Genomic DNA, 19,338 nt, shown 5'->3' with positions numbered 1-19,338 from the left:
ATCAGGATAGATAAATGAGCTTGGATCCGATGGGGTCCAGCATGTTTAGTGAGGACCGGGCCAGTGACCACAGCGACTGCACAGCGCTCACTGTGGAACATGCAGGTCGGAGTTTATTAGTCTAAGCTGCTGCATGAGTGCAAAAGACACGGAGGAGATGATACCATGACCATAATTTTGTTTGCCACAGTACCCAGGAAGCTGTTCAACTATTCAGCGATTCATGCTGTCAGTAATTTTCCGACAGAAATGAACACACAGAGTGCCGAGAGGCTAAAGTGGGACAAGGTGTTCGACTGCTCCAAATAATTTCACTCCTCACGCTCACACTTAGGAGATAAAGTGTCTAATTGTTTTTCTATTGTGAAAGCAATTCCTCTTTCACACGGCGCAGCAGCCATCTGAGTAAACACACAGCTCCTCTACTGGTGTTGGAGCTCTGAGTGTCTGGACTGGCCCATAGATGGCACATATTTGACACCAGCAACACTAAATATCACAGCTGTGTGGAGCTAGGTCTTGTAAATAGTAAATGGACAGCACTTAGAGTATATTACACTTTTATCGACCTCTCTGCTGGCCAAATTCAAACATTCAGACTCAGTAAAATGATGGGACGGGCACCAGGGGCTCAGAATCTCAGCAGAAACCAGACTCTTCCTGGACGGCCTGCTCCACCTCCTGAGCTACGGATGCACTCACCATGTAAAAGCTTTGCTGATGAGAGTGATGGCTTTTGACTGAATAGCAGGAGCTTGAGAGGTAACTCTGGTAGCATCACCATGGCAACCCCCGACTGGAGCTATACACATCTGATGGACATGTAGTTATTAACGGCTTTTGTGGTCTCTGTGCTGTTAACACACACACACGCACACACAGCTGCTACATCCTGTTTCCACACTTCATACAAGACACAGGGACGATTTAGCGCAAGGTCCCGAGCCCAGCCAATCACAGCTACTCTGAGTTTTTTCATTATTCATCCATCTAGACACAGATCACACTAACTTTTTCAACACATCTTAGTAGATATTGTTATAAAATTAAATGTATTTCAAAATGTTAACTTGAAATGGAGTTTTCTTTAAAGGTACATTGTGTAGGAATTACTCCCATCTAGCATTGCGGTTGTATATCACAAGCAACTCAGTCGTATTTTTCATGCTGCATTCACGTGAAATTGGGCAGACGGCAGACGGACGACAGCCGCTGCACGTAACGGCATAAACAAGCCTCTATGTAAACAAGTGGTCCGTCAGCACGAGGCAAAACAATACACGTGACAATATGTTGTCATGGCAATATGGTATTGTTTACCTGACCCACGTTTTACCGGCTTTCTCTGGACTTCTGTGACTAAAATGACATCTGGTTTGTTACCGACGGCCATCTGTCCAACTGCAGGTGAATTCAGCATCAGTGTAATGCTCCATTCCTCCTCACTGCGTTACCATGGTGACTTTTCACAGACGCCACCTTGACCTGAGCTGACAGCTCCGGTGTCTCCGCTGAGTTTCTGTGGTTTCCTACCGTCACGCTGCCACTGGATGTAAAAACATGGCGACAGCACATGGCAGCCAGCACCGAGCTTACCCGCTCCATATGAATGATACAGTATGAATGGCAAATTCAGAGATTACCGGAACACTTCAGTTTGTTGATGGGGGGGATTACTGATTAATGAAAAACCAAAAGAACTTTTGAACCAAATAATCAATTTTCGTGAACAGATAACAGGAGAAGTTACACAATATCCCTTTAAGACTATTAAACTGTCAAATATAAACTAGTTCCGTCACATTCTATTGCTAATCCAACAGATCTCAGGTATAACTGCGATATATGAATTCCAGTGCAATCACATAAAAACTGCTGAAAAATGCATTCCTACTTTTATTTCATGCATATTAGATTACTGCACTGCTCGTCTTACTGGTCCTCCAAAGGGAAAGTGGATTGGGAGACTTCAGTTTATTCACAACTGCAGCTAAAGAGAGAAAACATCAACATCACCCTGTTGTTAGCTTCGTTCCGCTGTCTCCCATTGTCTTCTAGAATAAATTCCAACGTCTGGATTTTAAAGCTCTGGTTTGGGGCTGGCTTCCACTGCAGACTCTGTTGTTTTTGTAATTCTTCACAAGCTTTTAGATCCTCTACAGCCCGACTTTTAAATACACACAGTTTTATGCACAAGAAAACGAGCGGTATAACTTCTTTTTGAACTAGCCTCTAAAACTATGGGAAGCCCTGCCAAGAGCTGTGAGAGATGCTCAGCAAACATCTTAAAACAATAATTTAGCTTTTACTCAATTATCTTATAGTTTATATTCCTATTGCTTTTATTTTCATTCTGTTCACCCTTATTTTATTGGACTATTTCATTTTTCGTAAGCGCTACGATTACGCTACTATTATTACTATTATTGCAATGGATAGTGATGAATTGGACTAAACCACATTGATCTGGCAGATTTGTTGGAGTGTGCTAGGGCCTAGTGTGCAGAGGTGAAATAAAACGGTCCATTAAATGGTGAGAGGTTACCGTGCAGGGAAGTCAGTCATGAAGAGCTCTGGGACCAGCTCCTGCAGCGGGACTGGCTGGTCAGGATGCTGCGGACAAATGATGTACTCCTTCTCCACTGCGGCCAGCACACAGTCCTCCATGTTAAAGTAATGGACACCTGCTTCGGCCCCTCCGCCTCCTCCTCCTCCTCCTCCATCACTCCCTCCGTGATCTCCACTAGCTGGGAGCTTGGTGGGCTTCTGTTGACCCCGCGAGACGCAGAGGGGACAGGGGGCGTACTGCTCAATGAGAAGACTGCCATCGCTCTCACTGGCTGTCAGAGCTACGGGTGAGGACACAGAGACAGCACAGAACAGATTGATACAGAGTCTCAGTTTCAAGATTGCTACATGATGTGAGCTACTGATGAAAGTGAATTATAAGATACAGACAATACACAGAGGAGCTCCAAAAAATGCCACCATCCAACGTAGCACACTTTTAGATTTATATCGTAAATAAATATATTTCTAATATCCTATTTTACATTCATATTTCACCTATTTTAGCTTTACATTGTTACTCTTCTTTTTGTCACTTGTCTGGTGTTAATTTAACCAACCTGGCAGAAACTTTCCTTTGGGATCACTAACAATTCTGTTTTTTCTATGATATCTTATTTTATCTTTTTTTTCAAGATCTATTCTTTATTCTGGCAGGGACAGTTAGAGAAAGACAGGAAAGAAGCAGCAAAGGGCTTGAACCCATGGCCCACTGTGGTCAGGACTGAGTCCATGTGGGACACACTCTACCAGGTGAGCCACGGCCGCTCCATCTGATCCTTTTTGTGCCTTTTTCAGCCACCCACTTTGTTTATACTTACTCAGAATAAGTGCTAATGCTGATTCTGCATTAAAATTTATTTTAAAAGTCATTTTATCTTGGTTTTGTGTGTGCACTCCTGATGGAGCAGCCGATCAGCCTGTGACTTCATGTCAAAGTGGGACATTTCAGTCAAAAGTCACATGTGTGGTGAGCTGCTTCCCTCTGTTGGACTGCCTTTGTCTGCACAGGTCACTGCGGTCCACTGAGGATGACCTCAGGCCGTTCACAGGGTGGTGCCTTCATGTGCAACCACATGTTTATGGTGAACTGAGCTCTGAGCTTGTCCTGCAGGCCAAAACCTCTCACATCTGAGAGGTGCAATAAAAAATGCTTTTAACTTGTTTCCCAAGTTGTGGTGCTCTTTTCATATTCAGGTAGCAGGCAGCCATCTTTATTCTGGCAAGGTAACAAAGACACAACTTGGGAACCAGATGCCGGTCTGCAACAGTCAAGTTATCCAACTGGACATGTATGGACATTGTAAGAGGTTTTTGTACTGTAACCACTGACAGGTTCATTGTTATTATAAGTGTCTGACATTATGAGGACTCTTACAGATGGACATTTTTGTTAAAGAGTATGATCTATTTCAGCCATTACACCACTCTGTTCATGGTTGCCAGACTCCATTATCAAAAACAGTCATTTTAAACCATTGAACCACTGGTTGGGTCAACTCTTCTTTCAATAGGGGACAGAATAAATGTATCTTTATCCCTTTATCCCCTCTTTATCACTCATTCACACCTGGCTTATGTGGTTCAATGTTCCTAAAGTCATAAATGAGGTGTAGTGTCCCTTTCAGAATGAGTGGGATGAATATTAGTATTTGTCAAATAATGTGTACATATGGTATGTTTGTAACAGTGCTGTGTCAAAGTAGAATTAGAACCTCATGTTTGCATGACTCTGCCAAGTTACAGGAAGTATGGTCATAATCCCTCCCTCCTGAGCTTCAGCTCTGAATAATGGCCAGAAGTGTTTTTGCAGAACAAAATGACGATAAAGTGAAGTTGATCTTTGACCATTAGGAAATAAAATCTCATCACTTCATAATTTTTCTTTTTATTATTTTGCATTAGGCATAGTGAAGCTATGGTCAAAAACATGTTTTTCAAGGTCACAGTGACCCTGACCTTTGACCACCAAAATCTAATTTGTTCATTTCTGAGTTCAAGTAAATGCTCACCCCTCCAGGGGGTTACTGAGATATCACGTTTCTGAGAAAGGAGCGGACAGATGGACAACCTGGACAACAGAGTGCCTCCACCCTGCTGGAACGGATTCATAAAGAGTCCTGTTATCCTGAGCTACACTGATGGATAGGTGCGTAAAACGAAACCAAAGTTTGGCATTTGACATTTAAACCGTTCTTCTCTGTTTAATCTATCAATTTTATTGCAGTAGAAAAAGTTTACGCAAAAATGGTTCATATCAAAGTGAAATATAAACACTTTGTTTAATAGGAAGCTGCTTTGCTGCTGAAATTCCAGCAGCTGCGGATACGAAACATCTGCTGGAAAAAACGTATCTGCGCTGCCAGTAATTGGGCCCTCCCACACAAAACCCTTCCTCTGTGACTGAGTGAGTAACAGTGACCCCGGCTCATATAGCAGTCTCTATGCAATCTCTCTGCATGTGTACATCCAAGTGACCTCTCCTCTGCATGCCTGTTAAAGCTCACAATCGTGCCTCCGAGCTGCAACAAGTCGGATTTATTTTCACTAACAATGGATGAGACGTGAAGAACCACCAACTCTGCAGAGCTTTGTACTGTAGCATATTTAACCTCACTGTTTTGGTTCAGGCTCAATCTCTTGTCACACAGAGCAGCAGGTTGATGTTCTCAGTTCTGATAAACAAACTGTAACCTCGCTGCAGGAGGATAAGGTTAGTGACCAGCTGGTGGAATCTACACCAGTGAGTTCTACCGTCAGATCAGATCAGATCAGAGAATAAAAACCGTCTCTGCAAAATGTAGAGAAATTATGCTGCGTTCGATTGCACTCGAAACTCGGAAAGATCTGGGTCAGAAATTCCGACTTTCGAGGTAAATGCCACAGCAAGGTGGTGAGGTTTGTCTGGATGTCCTTCGAGCATCAAAAAGTACTGCTGGGGAAGTACATCAGCTACATAAGGGAGAGAAAGAAAGTGTGTTTTTTCGTCCCTACTACTACTACTACTACTACTACTACTACTACTACATACATACGCCCACAGACCTTTCTAAATCACAAATTAAAGGGATAGTTCAACATTTGGCAAATTGGCCCATTGCCATAATCCCTACAGTCATAGCAGTAGGTTAGTTACCTTTAATTGTCGGTGCAAGCTGTTTTTAGAACGGCGGAGCAGAGCTGCTCAGAGCTACACTACGGAGGTTAATGGAATCTCTTGGTTTCCCTCATCAAACTCATCAAATACACAATCCAACAACTCCAAAACGCTCTGGTGGACAAGTTGTGACCTGCACATTCACTACACTATGAGATAATAATGGAACGTTACGAGACAGAGCCGTTTTAGAGGTAAATTCAGAGACTGCTTGATGAAAAACGCACATCAGCGGTTTAGCATGAATTTATTGAATTAATCAAACGCAGCATTGTTACACGGACATGAAACAACACCACTCTAGCAAGCAGGAGCATCACACACCAAAAGCTGCATTTTAAAGTGAAAGTTTGGAATATTTAACATGGAGTAGTGTGAGGCACTACACAGGGTATTGTATTATACCTGCAGCAGATTAGGATGAGCACAGGCAGAGCACTACAGAGCACTACAGAGGAGCGATGTGCTGCTGTGGGCGGAGCAATCTACAAAAAACTTTTATCCATTTTAAAAAACATACTGTTTGCTTTATGTTTGTCACTTGTATTGCACAATAAAGAAAACATACGGAAAACCTCACGCAGTCTTAAATAACCTGACCCATCACGCACCGTGTGGCTAATGTTTAGACTGTCAGTCTATGAATTCATCAGTCGAAGGCTGCTGTGAGTTGTGATTTTTCAGATTCAGTTCAGCTGTAAATTCTTAACTCTGAGTTCACACCACAAGAATCTGAGAAAGGACAGAGAGCGGAGCACTGACCAGGGAACCACTGCTCGATCAGGGAGTTGACGTGGTCAGTGATGAAGGCCATGGCAGAGAAATCTCTCATCTCCGACTGACAGATGATCTTTATCCCTCCGCTCTTCTTTCGCTTCCAGTTGACGTCTGATGACTCCACGCTGCGGAGACACAAACACACGTCAGCGCCTGGCTTCCCCTTGGAAGGTTAGGACTTTTCACCGTGTCACTGCTCAGGCTGTACACTGCAGCTCATGTGGAGCAGCAGCTGGAACTATTAGCAATGACAAAATGCAGCTTGAAAATGAAGTTAAATATTTGGCAGATGTACACTACACAGATATAGATTAAGATATAAACACATATACGGTGGTATAGGATTCTGAGGAAAGATCACTTGTTCTTATTGTTAAAAGTTTACAAAAACAAACTAAACCAAAACAAAAAGTCCAGGTTCCAGGGTTAAACATCCAAACCCACCCTGTGAACCTGAATGTCCTTGAAGTTGACTGAACAATAATTCTGACCTGCTGTTTGTCTCTGCAGGATTTTGACTCAAGTCTACTTAGTCTGGTATTTTAATTACTGCTCATATCCATCTAGCCCAAGCTCTGACCTCAGATACCCTCCATCGAACGTGACCAGCAGCCCCTCCTTCCAGTAGATGGTCTGGCTGCGTCGGACCCTGAAGGTGCTGCACCGGTTCCTCTGCTGGGTTCCAGCAAAGCTGTAGATCACAGAACTCCTACTGTGTTGGCTCCTGGAATTTCTTTTGAGGTCAAATGACTTCACACACACACACACACATACAAACACAAAAAAACAGGCCATGAATGCACAGTGTGCAGGTATAACAGGTCACCAATGAGAATGTGCTGGTGTCAGTACCTGCAGGTCCATCTCTGTGAGGCTGATGAGCATCCTGGCAATGAAGCGCTCCCAGAATCCAGCAGGAACAAAGCTCATCTTAAAAAGGCGTTCTAGGGTGTTGTTGAACTGCTGGCGGAAACCATGGATGTCCATTGCCGGTTTTGGGGGAAGGAGATGAGGCAGAAGATAGCTGAGGAAGAGCAAATGAGGCAACTTTAGCAATGCTTCCTGCTTAGTCAGTGCCAGAAATACTGGTGTTACATTAATCCCTACTTTATGTTTTTTGTAAGTCGTTTTCCAAATGCGTAAATATATTTTAAAATACAGATGCTGCTTTCTACAATAAATTAAAGGGATAGTTCAACATTTTGGCAAATTGGCCCATTGCCATAATCCCTCGAGTTTTAGGAGCAGGTTCATTACCTTTGATTGTTGGTGCAGGCTATTTTTAGAACGGCGGAGCAGAGCCACGAGCTGCTCAGAGCTACGCTACAGAGGCTAATGGAATTTCTTGGTTTCCCTCATCAAATTCATCAAATACACAATCCAACAACTCCAAAACGCTCTGGTGGACAAGTTGTGACCTGCACATTCACCACGCTATGAGATAATAACGGAACATTGTGAGACAGAGTTGTTTTCGAGGTAAATTCATGCAAAACCGCTGATGTGTGTTCCCGTCGGGGGCAGTTTTTTGGCAAGCAGTCTCTGCATTTGCCTCAAAAACAACTCTGTCTTGTCCAGTGTTTTGTACAGTTTTGTAGCTTTGTAGAGCAAGAACTAATGATAACATAGAGGAAATGAATGAGCATTTATTTTCTCAATTTGAACAGAGATGGTACAGTATGTTACCTCTTGTTAGCCACGGGCAGGGCTATCTCAAATTTGGCTAGAAACTGGAAATACTGTTCCTCTGTCTGGTGGGTGAAGCCTGTTCCTACCAACAGCATCTACACAACATCACAAAAAGAAGAGGAAGTCAGAGGAATCTTTAACACACAAACAGCACGTAAAGCCCAAAACAAGGTCTCATCTGCTTCCTGGGTCTCACCCTGAGGTCTTCAGCTCGAATCACTCCATTCCTCACTACAGAGGAGCGAGAGGACTTGAGGTGTATGATCCTCTCCAGGCATTCTGACAACCACACAGGACACAGGAAGTAGAGGGTGCACAGGCCGTGGCTGGTGTCTGGGAAGTGCAGCAGCGTCCCCGTCTCTATCAGGAAGCTGATGGCTGCATGTGAAGAGAAGAGCCGGGAGCTGGTCAGGAACATGCAGGCTTGGTGCATGGCTTTGAGGTTGGCAGTTTCTATTAAAAAACTTGCTTGATGAAATGTATTGTGCACTTAGCTAATGTGTTTGCATTAGCTATGGCTACACATCAATTGAAGTGACCTAGTTTGGTTTCAAGTTGAAGGGTGTGTGCTGTTGTGTTCAGTCACTTAGGTTAAGTTATCTTTGCTTCTTGTTTGTTAAATATTTAGTAAGCTTTGAAAGCTGCAGCAGAGGATTTGAAGCTGTTTAAAGACACCTGATAACCAAAGTAATACATCCAAAGGAACCTTGTGTTTCATTTTCTTGTTTTTTTTTCAAATTATTAAATCTTTTTTCTTTTATTATTACTATTATTATCATCATCATTTTAAATTATTCATCTGTTTTTTCATATCACTATTAGCATCAATAGTATTATTATTCTGAGTATTGTAGTACAAATTTCAGTATTTAGTATATGTATCCATTTGAGTGTGTGTTTGTGTATGTGCATGTGTATGTGTGTATGATATAAAAATACTTGTGAAAAAAAAAGTAAAATGCAACAAGTAACAGGCCCAACACTGCAGCTGGGTTCATTATGCACCTGGCTGTAGTTCCTCTTTAAAGCAGAAGTAAGCAATATTTTTGTGTTAATATAAGTCTTAAATAGTTATATCTTCTGACAACAATCACTTACATAGAGTGTTTGGACCGAAACACGGGTCTCTCAGTCACTCTGCTCTGCTCTGAGCCGAGGAGAAAACTTTTCTCGTATCCTACAAGTTTTATCCAATGAGGAGAGAGAACGGCATGAAGGGCTGTGTGTGCAGCCAAGGGATGCGCCTGAATGTGGTGACGTACAGTAGGGACGAGGACCAATAGATCCATGACGAGGGCGGGGGCTGCTAACTCCACTTATGGTGCGTTCAAGGCAACCCGTAACTCGTGTTTTTCCGACCTGTGAAGTCGTACCAGTTCGATCTGGTACGAGTTCACGGGTCGGAAGTTACGAGTGACCGTTATAGTGACTTTCACAGGTAAAACAGGTCGGAAAAACACGAGTGGGTTGCCTGGAACGCTACAAAGTCATAAGTCGTGACTTGAAGCTGTGATTTATGGTTTCAAAAGCCTGCCTGAAAAGCAGCATTACCCAAAACGACCGGATCGCTTACTTCTGCTTTAACCCACGACAGCTGTTTTCTGTCTCAGTCAAATGAAAACTGTACATGCATTTTTCAAAGAGTAAAAAATTTCTGGGATTGCGAAATGTTTAGGAAGTCAAACAAATCAGTTTTTTATTTCTGGTGTGACGTTACCCGTCTGTAAGTCCTCGTAGTCTCTGATGTCACTCCCTGGGTTCTGTTCGATAACATGGTCTAGCTGGGTGTCAGTGAGGTATTGGACGTCCTTCTCACCATCTCTCCTCTTCTTCTCTGTTATCACAGCTTCCTGAAGTGTCAGATAGCTCCTGGGGATCTGGTGGAGGAGACAAAGGTAAAAGAATATCAAAATAGAATTAGGGCTGTTTGATTTTGCCCAGAAATAAAATCCAGATTTTCTTCTCTCAAAAACTGATTTCCGATTATGATTTTTTTGTGAAATGACTAACTATTTCATGTGTGTGCTGTTTGTGTCTTCTTAAATGGACCTGGAGTCTAATAATAAAGTCTACGGCAACACAGCACAGCAGAGATACATGAATGGGGGCTGTACCGTAATTACCATAGTTGGAGTAAAAATTTGATTTTATGATTTAACGTTTTTAACATCGTCCTAACTAAATAATCGCAATTACGATTTTAAAATGATTAATCGGACAGGCCTTAGTAGAATAATAAAAAGCAGAGTAGATGTACTTGATTATTTTGGCAGGTATGTGATCTAAACATTTTTTTTTAAAACTATTATTCCAGTATCCAACTATAAATTGCGCATTAATGTTTCCTTCAGTATATTTTGTGTTTGCTCAGCCTCACTCACCAGTCTACCAAGTAATTTACTGCCACAGGCCGAGCTGCTGCTGTTGTCCTTCATGGAGAAAGCCACTTGGTAGATCAGCTTCTTCAGCCCCTCCAAACCCTCCAGGGTCTTACAGGACATTTCACTGAACATCAAAAAACACACACTTGAGTCCAGATACTGAACTGAAAAAACAACCCTGCACTCACCCCAACACTCACACTGACACAAAAGCAAAGTGGGTAGCTGATTTTTATTAATTCTAAAAGAATAAAATGTAAAATGTGTTTTTACTGCAAGTGTTTCCAGGTGATGTCGGGGTAGCCAGTGGCTCGAGCCCCTGATGGGGATCGACACAGGGCCAGGATGTAGGCTCTGAGCGTGGCCACTCTCTCAGTGCGAAACTTGGTGTCGATCAGATCCAAATGTGTTCCCACCACCACCACGGCAGAGTTGGGGGCTCGGGCCTGCAGGAGACAAGAGCAAATGTTTACTATGTGTGAGATAGCATTAGAGCATAAGTAAACATCTAGGCAGGTCAATTGGAACACAGAGGAGACAAGAGCATTAGCACTGACAGGTGCTGACAGTGGAGGACAAACAAAACAGACATCAATGAAACAAAGCAAGTGGTTTATCAGTGTTGACCTTGTTTGTCAACACTGATAAACCCAGGGTTTAATCTGTGCTGGATCCTCCCGGCGGCAGTCGGGACCTGTACCTGGGCCTTGATCCTCTGTCAATCAAAATCTGTAAATAAACCGCGTGTAATATCAAATTTTACCTTTACCTTTTACCTTAAAGCTTCAGTTGGTAACAATTATTCAGTCATATTTGCTGGAACCGTCACTATAGTCTGATAGTCGGACATTAAATTAGTAATTTAGGACAAAATTCAAGGACAAAAAAACTCCTCTGGCTCCACCTACAGCCTGGAATCGTAACGTTACTGTATTTGCTGAAATCCACCGCGACCGACGATTCTCCACCAGTCAGATAGAGGGAGCAGGAGGAGCAGCCAATCGCAGCTCCTACACATCGTAGTAAACTGACGAAAGTGAAAGTAAAGTTCGCAACTTGGTCGGAAATTTCAAGATGATACACCGTCAGCTCCCTCTTAACCTCTGTCAACCCCCCTCCCTCCCTCCACACACGCAGAAATGTTTGTAAATGTACGTGTCAACACCTTTAAAACAAAAAAAAAATGAGTAGCATATTAATTCATAAATGTGATCTAACAAAGGTAAAGGGCAAATATTAACCATATATGCTGTTCATATGGCTTGTAATTGGGATGAAGTAAACATCTGTTGAGTATTTTAACATAAAATTGTTTGATTGCGTTGATTTGGAGACCCAAAAATGCAGCGGGTCCACCAGACCCACGAACACTGGCTGAGTAACAAAAATATGAACACCACACAAGGGTTAAAGCCCTACTCAGAAACCTGATGTATAGATTTATGTGTCGGCTTGATGCCTCAGAAAACCAGATAATTAACAGTTTGATCCACATCAACTGTAGTTCCATCAGGTATCAATCTCTGTTCTGGAGACACTGGTACAGTTGTCTCTTTTTAACTTCATAGTAATTCTATTTTTGATATCAATGATGTAAATCCCTATCTCTATGTTTTAGCTCTATTCTCTTTTATTGTCTGTGTAGTGTGTCTGTTGTTGTATTATGTCTTGTTGTGTTATGTCTTGCTATGGACCCGGAGTCCGAAATAATGAGATATACTATATCTATGGCTTGTTGGTGGTTTTCAACAAAGAAACTGAAAAGTAAGCACATTTTTTTATTGTTAGTCTCTATTAAAAAAAACCCCTGTCCTTCTCTGACCCTGGACCTTTTCTCTCTCTCTCACCCGGCCGGTACACCACACCCCCCTCTCAGTGTTCCAGGACCTCCTCCACTGGTTAAACCTGTTGTTACCCTGCTGTTTCTGTGTCTCTGTTTGTTCTGCTAGCCAGTCTTTACCCCCCCACCCTCTTTGAAATCTTCAACTTTTGCCCCATAACTCTGCTAAAACAATTAATTATTGTATTGTTTATTTGTTTTCTTTTATCAGATTTGGTCTTTATGTGCTGCGGTCCGCTTTGTGGTTCCAGAGAAATAAACCCTGGTTTAAAGACCCATAGTGATTTGATTCCACACAAGTTTCAGATTTAACCATAGACAATGCACTACATCTGTCATTTGTTTATGACTTTTACAATATCATTACATCCAGGAAAACCCCCGCGTTGAAAATATGTGCAGCAGACGTGTGTGTTATGTGGTGTGTGACGCAGAGCACTGACATCCTGACAAACTGACAGGATTCATGTCCAAGTGAAAACAGTGACTTTGGTCGGCCTTGGAAACAAATCCAGGCATAATTAATACTGTAAGTGCAGGCCTCTAATCAGAGGAAAGCAGAGGGAAGGCAGCACTAAATATCAGTCAGTAATTAGGCTTCTCTGAACCGTTGCACTCAAATGATGCAAGAAGTTTCAACATTTTCCACGTTATCATGCTTCAATTAAATGCCATTAATCAGTCTGTGGTTGGTTTGAGCTCAGACAACCAAATCATCTCCCTTCAAATCAGATCACTCCTCCCTCCTACTGGAAACACCAAAACCAGCTCACTGCCGACTGTCTGGTTCACACAGTCACACCCTTCATTCTCTGACCCACTCACACTCAAGTACGGCTGGAACCAGGTTCTCAGTCGGTCTGGTCCGCAGAAGTATGTCTGTGTGTGTCTGTGTCTGTGTGTGTGTGAGTTTGAGGGAGAGAGAGCTAAATTTCACCTCGATGTTGAGCAGCCATGTCTGCAGGCTGGCCACAGCCTCTTCTCCCAGAGCCAGGTTCCAGATCACCACATACAGGGCCTTATCAGTGAAGAAACACTGGTTCACTGTGGACATGCTGGCCTGACCGCCGATGTCCCACACGTTGAACGCCACTGAGTCCTTCTGTGTGTAAAAAAGACGAGAGCTGAGTGAACTTCGGGGTCTGGAAAGCAAATATGTGATGAGTCAGCTACAAAAAAAAAAGAAAAAAAAAAAGGGTCTGAGTCTGAGGTGACTCAGTCTTCAGAAAATATGAAAAAGTTATTATTAGATCCACTCCCTGAATTTTGGTACAGTTTCCAGCAGACAAATTCACAGAGCTCACTGTGAATAGTTTTTTTATTGGAGGAGACAGTAATCCCTCTAAAACTGTTGACAACGTGTTTCCCGGATTATCCACAGAAAAAGGGGACACTGTAACTGGAGGGAGGTGTTGCTGTTAATTTGTAATGTACATTTTCAGCACCGCAAGCACTGTGAATTACATTTCTCTCAGTCTGTCTCATATCTGAAAACCTGGATAAAACAAAAACACAGAGGATATGATATACTACATGTACGTTAGTAAGTTCAGGTAATCAAACTCACATTCTCTACATGTATGTTTGTCGTCTCTGCTAATGCAGGAACTGGGAGTTCAACATAATGAGCTTTTCCAGCAGCTACAGTAATACTGGACTGAAACCTCAATGAGAGTGTGTTCACATACTGACTGACAGCTGTGAGCTAGTGCTTTCCCAAAATTAAAATGAACCACTGACTATTCATATACACCAATCAGGCATAACATCATGATGACCACCTGTCTCTCTAATATAGTGTTGGTCCCTTTTGCTGCCAAATACACAACTGCTCTGCTCTGCACTGTGTGTTCTGAGAGCTTTCTTCTATCAGCATGAACTTGTTCAGCAGTCTGATCAACAGTAGCTGGTCTGGTTCCACTGTTCCTTCCTTGGACCACTTGATAGATCCTGACCACTGCAGACCGGGAACAGCCCACAAGAGCTGCAGCTTTTCACATGAGAGACCCAGTCGTCTTGGTCAAACTGGATCAAATCCTTACGCTGAACATTTTTCCTGCTTCCAACACATCAACTTTGAGGACAAAATGTTCACTTGCTGCCTAATATATCTCACCCACTAACAGGTGCTATGATGAACTTCACCTGTCAGTGCTCGGCATGTTATTCCTGATCGGTGCATAGTCGGTCAGTCAGTTCTGTGTGGCTGTGCTCAGGTACAGTATTGGTGCTACTGGTATGTTAAAATGTTCAAAGTGGCAGTGCCAGCAGCACACATATGTTTAGCAGGTATACAGTGTATACAATATTCAAACTAGACATGTACAAGCACAGGTAAACAAAAACAAGACAAAAAAGAAGCAATTTTTCATAATAAATAAATGAGATGTGGAGCCCTGGTGTCATTCATTTTGCACGTGAATGAGCATAAACTGGGTTCAACATGTTGACCCTATTATGGCTGTTGATGAAGTCAGGTGACACTGTCTTCCATAAAGACATACTTATGGTTAAAATCCCTTTGTGAAGATCTTTGACAAAATGATTAAAGGGATAACTAAGGACTAAAGGATGAAATCACAGCGTGTGATTTGTGAACTAGGAAACCACAGTAGAACTACACTATGTATGCACCACAGTACAATCCAGTTCTCTTTCCTTCAGATCATTGTTCAGATCAAAATGTCTAATGCATGTGTAAGCATGAAATATAGATTGTACATCTGTGCTTTCTATGTTGCACTCACGTTGTTTTTGCCGCCGTTGGGTTTCTCCAGCTCCCAGGTGGAGGTGGAGATGCTGCACTCTGACGGTGTGAAGGCAGACGCCTTCCCAGTCTGCAGAGCCTCCAGCAGGGCCGTCTTCCCCTGCCGCGGCGGACCGATCACGAGCATCTTCAGAAGTTTACACGGCTCCGCCTTCCGAAGGTGAGCCCGGAGGAAAGCCAGGACTGATGCAGGACCTGGCAAACCACAAAGATCCACATTTTGGATTTCTGGAATTTGGACACTACATTACCCATCAGCCATTAGACTACAGACACACAGCATAATACACTGCATTTCAACACTGCATTTCAGAGAGAGAAATATCACCTCCTTTACATTCAACTTCTCATTACTTGTACTATTATACAATCAAGTATGTTCTGTAATCTTACATGTATCATATCACAGATATCACAGAATAAACTGTCCAGCAGTCCATAAAGTGAGAAACATGTCAGCAGACAGATCAGACAGGTTGGAAACAAAACCATCAGAAAATGAAACTGTCTCTAAAATATCTGTAACACTTTCCAGACCCACTTCTTCATTCATCTTTGACCTGCTGTGCTTCATGTAGCTGAGCCTATAATTATCCTGTTCATAGAGGGATTATTAACAGTGTTTCAACTGTGATCACTTTCAGCTTGACTCTAAATGAAGTGCTTCAGATAACCTGGCTATAATCTGGATAAACTGACTGTGACTATGCTCCCATGCTGAGGTACTGGATTACCATGGTTAGAACACCTTCAATTATTAACTGACAGAGCCTGAACCTATTGGGTTTTTCTTTCAAGGACAGCTCCACAGTTTTTTCACATCAACATTGACTGGGTTTGTTTGCTCAAGACCTTCCTCTGTCTCTTAAGAGGGTCATTAATAAGAGACCTCCAACAGTGGGGGAGAAACCTGTTTATCTGAAGCTAATGAGGCTCCAGCATTTTGGGGGTTATTCTTAGACTTAGTCAGATCAATTGTTGATCTTTCAGCCACAGTCTCTTTGTGTCACTACTCCTCCACCTTAACTCAACAGTACAGACAAAGATCTGTGCATCCATGACTTACTTGGTAGTCAACTGAGAAGAAATGGCCTGTAAAAACTGCAGGAATTACATCATATAAACACCTGAGAACTATTTTTAAGGCAGACTTTAAATGGAGCCAGCTGCACAAGTCATCTTAAGTGTTTCCATGAATTCCAACTTGGGATTTCTGTTAAATGTGCACTTAAATATTTAAAGTCTTCTTATTGTGGCCTTTACTTTTTAAAGGGATAGTTCAACATTTTGGAAAAGCAACTCTGTCTTTCGAGACAGAGTGTAAATTCGAAGTAAATTCATGCAAAACAGCTGATGCATGTTTCGTCAGGGGCAGTTTTTCAGCAAGCAGTCTCTGCATTTGCCTCGAAAACAACGCTGTCTTGTAACGTTCTGTTATTATCTCATAGCGTGGTGAATGTGCAGGTCACAACTTGTCCACCAGAGCGTTTTGGAGTTGCTGGATTGTGTATTTGATGAGTTTGATGAGGGAAACAAAGAAATCCCATTAGCCTCTGTAGCGTAGCTCTGAGCAGCTCACGGCTCTGCTCCACCGTTCTAAAAATAGCTTCCATCGACAATTAAAGGTAATGAACATACTCCTAAAACAATAGGGATTATGGCAATGGGCCAAAATGTTTAACTATCCCTTTAAGATAGGTGTTAAAATCAGTTAAACCACTAAATGGTAAATGGTCTGTATTTTATATAGCTTTTCCATCGGAAACGATACCCAAAGCGCTTTACAGTATATATCATACATCACATTCACCCATTCACACACTGATGGCGGAAGCTGCCATGCAAGGTGCTAACCACGACCCATCAGGAGCAAGGTGGGTAAGGTGTCTTGCCCAAGGACACTACGGCAGCAACCGGGACAGAGCGGGATTCGAACCGCCAACCCTCTGATCATTGGACGACCCGCTCTACCACCTGAGCCACTGCCGCCCACAGAAGACTTTAATGACCAAAATAAGGAAAGAAAGAACAAAGTTGCCTCTGATGGCTGAGTTTATGGCACTGGATGAAGAGGGTGAACATCTTATCAAGAGTTTTTCACCATCAGAAGAACCTGATGGAACAGGAGGGATTGATTTTGCCTCATACATTTATAGATAGGCAGTCAGTTTATGTTTTGCCTGACTGTTTGGAATGGATCACTCTGCAGTTAGTGATGCTCTGTGGGTTAATGCTGTGGAAACTTTCCAGTCAAACATTGAAGTATTTCTCATCCATTGATCAGCTGTGAGTCAGACGCTCTGTCCGTCTGCTCAACACTGTTGTTTCCAGTGGAACAAGAGGAGGAGAGAGTGGCCAGACATTTTTCTTCTGGCCAATTATATAGGTAAGATGTCAGCAGGTATCTTGAGCGCTAATGCCAGCAAAAAGGTCTCCATGGAAACAGTAAAATTTCTCTCACTAGGAGCTCCTATAAAACATCCACCTCTTTCGGCTGAGGAGAAATTACACCCTAAGTGTGAGACTTGAGCAGGAAACCTAAGGTGCTTTTGTGCGACTGGCCCCAGGATGATGCCTTGAAAAGTCAGTTGACAGTGTTTTCATAGATAATTGGACAGTACCTACCTTCTTTTCTTATTTCCTGGGGAACATTGGTGATGTTGAGGTCTTCAGTGTCCAGCTGCCACAGGTTTGAAAGCTGACCAAGCTCTGCCGGCAGCTCTCGGATTCCTGGATTACTGTCCCCAGATCAGGTGAGACAACATGGTGGTCAGTGATTCACATTAAAGGCAGAACATCCAAAACCACCCAAGTCAGTTTTCACATTCATCATTTAATTTGTTTAGCTGTTAAATAATTTCATAGAGCTTCATTGGAAGAGCCTCCGAGGGCCCGTAAAGCCTGTTATTAGAAACATCCAGATGGACATGTTGTCCATTTTTTGGCAGTAACAGGAAGTGTGGATGCATGACGTGTGTGAGAACTGAGCCATTTGCTGTTTGTATAAAACAGCTGCAAACAGCTGTAGCAGGAGAACTGATCACATACCAAACAATGGTTCCCAGTGACGGAGCTGATTTCTGGGTCAAACCAAAGAGGATTTATTATTCATTTATTCATTTGAATCAATCATCTGTTAGTGTTTTCTCTTCAAGTGTCAACCTCACTTCACATAAGACTCTATGGATATATCATTGTAGAAACAGTTCCTCTTCCACACTGCAAGTGCCTTTATTGAAAACCCGGGAGATGGCTGTCATTTCAAAATTAAATACATGATGGTTTTTGATTTTAATGATCAATTTATATTAAAAACTGTGTATGGGAATAAAATGATTTATAAACAGTGCAGGTGGTGAACATTAGATCAATACAAATTATAATTTTATTTAATTCAGGGTGTATTTTATTAAATGGGTCAAATTCTAAGTTCAGATGCACATAATAAGGTGGCACTGGAAGTTTGATGAGATAATAGGAGACAAAAAGATAAAAAAAAATGGATTTGGGAAAAAAAAACCAAAAAAAAAAAAACTCATAAAGATGTTTCCTTCTAGGAAATGTTGAGCCTCTGGTGTCTGCTACTGTGAACTGTGTGTATGGGAAAGTGTTCTAATACCACAACACTGTTGTGTTTTACATTTTTATCTTGAGCAGTGCAAGAGACAAGAGTGCCCCCTATAGAACTACCAGACTAACTGCACACTGCACCAGCCACACGTCACTGGGCAGTGACAGCAGAGACGACAGGAGCAATGTGATGTGACTGATGGCAGGAGGCAGCATGATGCAGCTGAGGGTTGGACTCACTTGGAGAGGTAGAGCTCGGTGAGGCTGTGCAGACCACACACCGACTGAGGGACACACTCCAGTTGGTTGTCATTCAAGTAAAGCACTTCCAGTGAATCCCGCAGAATCATGGGAAACTCAATGGGACTAACTGCAAAGAGGGGTCACAGCATACATGTACACAGTGTGGTCAAACAAGTGTATTAGAATATGGCAACTGGGGTTTTCGGTATTTCCAAACAAACATAACACGCAGCCGGCTTCCACAGAACTGGATACTTGGCAGGACACACATCCTCCCTCATTATGAAAACATTATGAAATATCTATACAAATAAATTATATAATTTCACAATAATTAAGTTAAATA

General features: G+C 42.4%; 1 protein-coding gene across 2 annotated transcripts in view; it reads right to left on the bottom strand.

Annotated features, from left to right (window-relative positions):
- lrrk1 (leucine-rich repeat kinase 1) overlaps positions 1–19,338 on the bottom strand; it is an 82,460-nt gene that overhangs the window by 30,733 nt on the left and 32,389 nt on the right. For both annotated transcript variants that reach the window (XM_085772635.1, XM_085772639.1), the window contains exons 12-24: positions 18,990–19,119; positions 17,805–17,917; positions 15,160–15,374; positions 13,350–13,514; positions 10,846–11,018; positions 10,573–10,696; positions 9,909–10,068; positions 8,388–8,569; positions 8,189–8,286; positions 7,355–7,526; positions 7,083–7,252; positions 6,488–6,627; positions 2,546–2,849 (exon numbers count right to left, since the gene is read on the bottom strand). In XM_085772635.1, the coding sequence (XP_085628761.1) occupies positions 2,546–2,849; positions 6,488–6,627; positions 7,083–7,252; positions 7,355–7,526; positions 8,189–8,286; positions 8,388–8,569; positions 9,909–10,068; positions 10,573–10,696; positions 10,846–11,018; positions 13,350–13,514; positions 15,160–15,374; positions 17,805–17,917; positions 18,990–19,119 (2,146 nt within the window). The remainder of the gene's footprint in view (positions 1–2,545; positions 2,850–6,487; positions 6,628–7,082; positions 7,253–7,354; positions 7,527–8,188; positions 8,287–8,387; positions 8,570–9,908; positions 10,069–10,572; positions 10,697–10,845; positions 11,019–13,349; positions 13,515–15,159; positions 15,375–17,804; positions 17,918–18,989; positions 19,120–19,338) is intronic.

This window comes from Trachurus japonicus, chromosome 3, assembly GCF_045865225.1.
Source record: "Trachurus japonicus isolate A0001 chromosome 3, Traja_1.0".
NCBI lineage: Eukaryota > Metazoa > Chordata > Actinopteri > Carangiformes > Carangidae > Trachurus > Trachurus japonicus.
The sequence above is the reverse complement of the archived record's forward strand: the minus strand, read 5'-3'. Positions and strand labels throughout refer to the sequence as shown.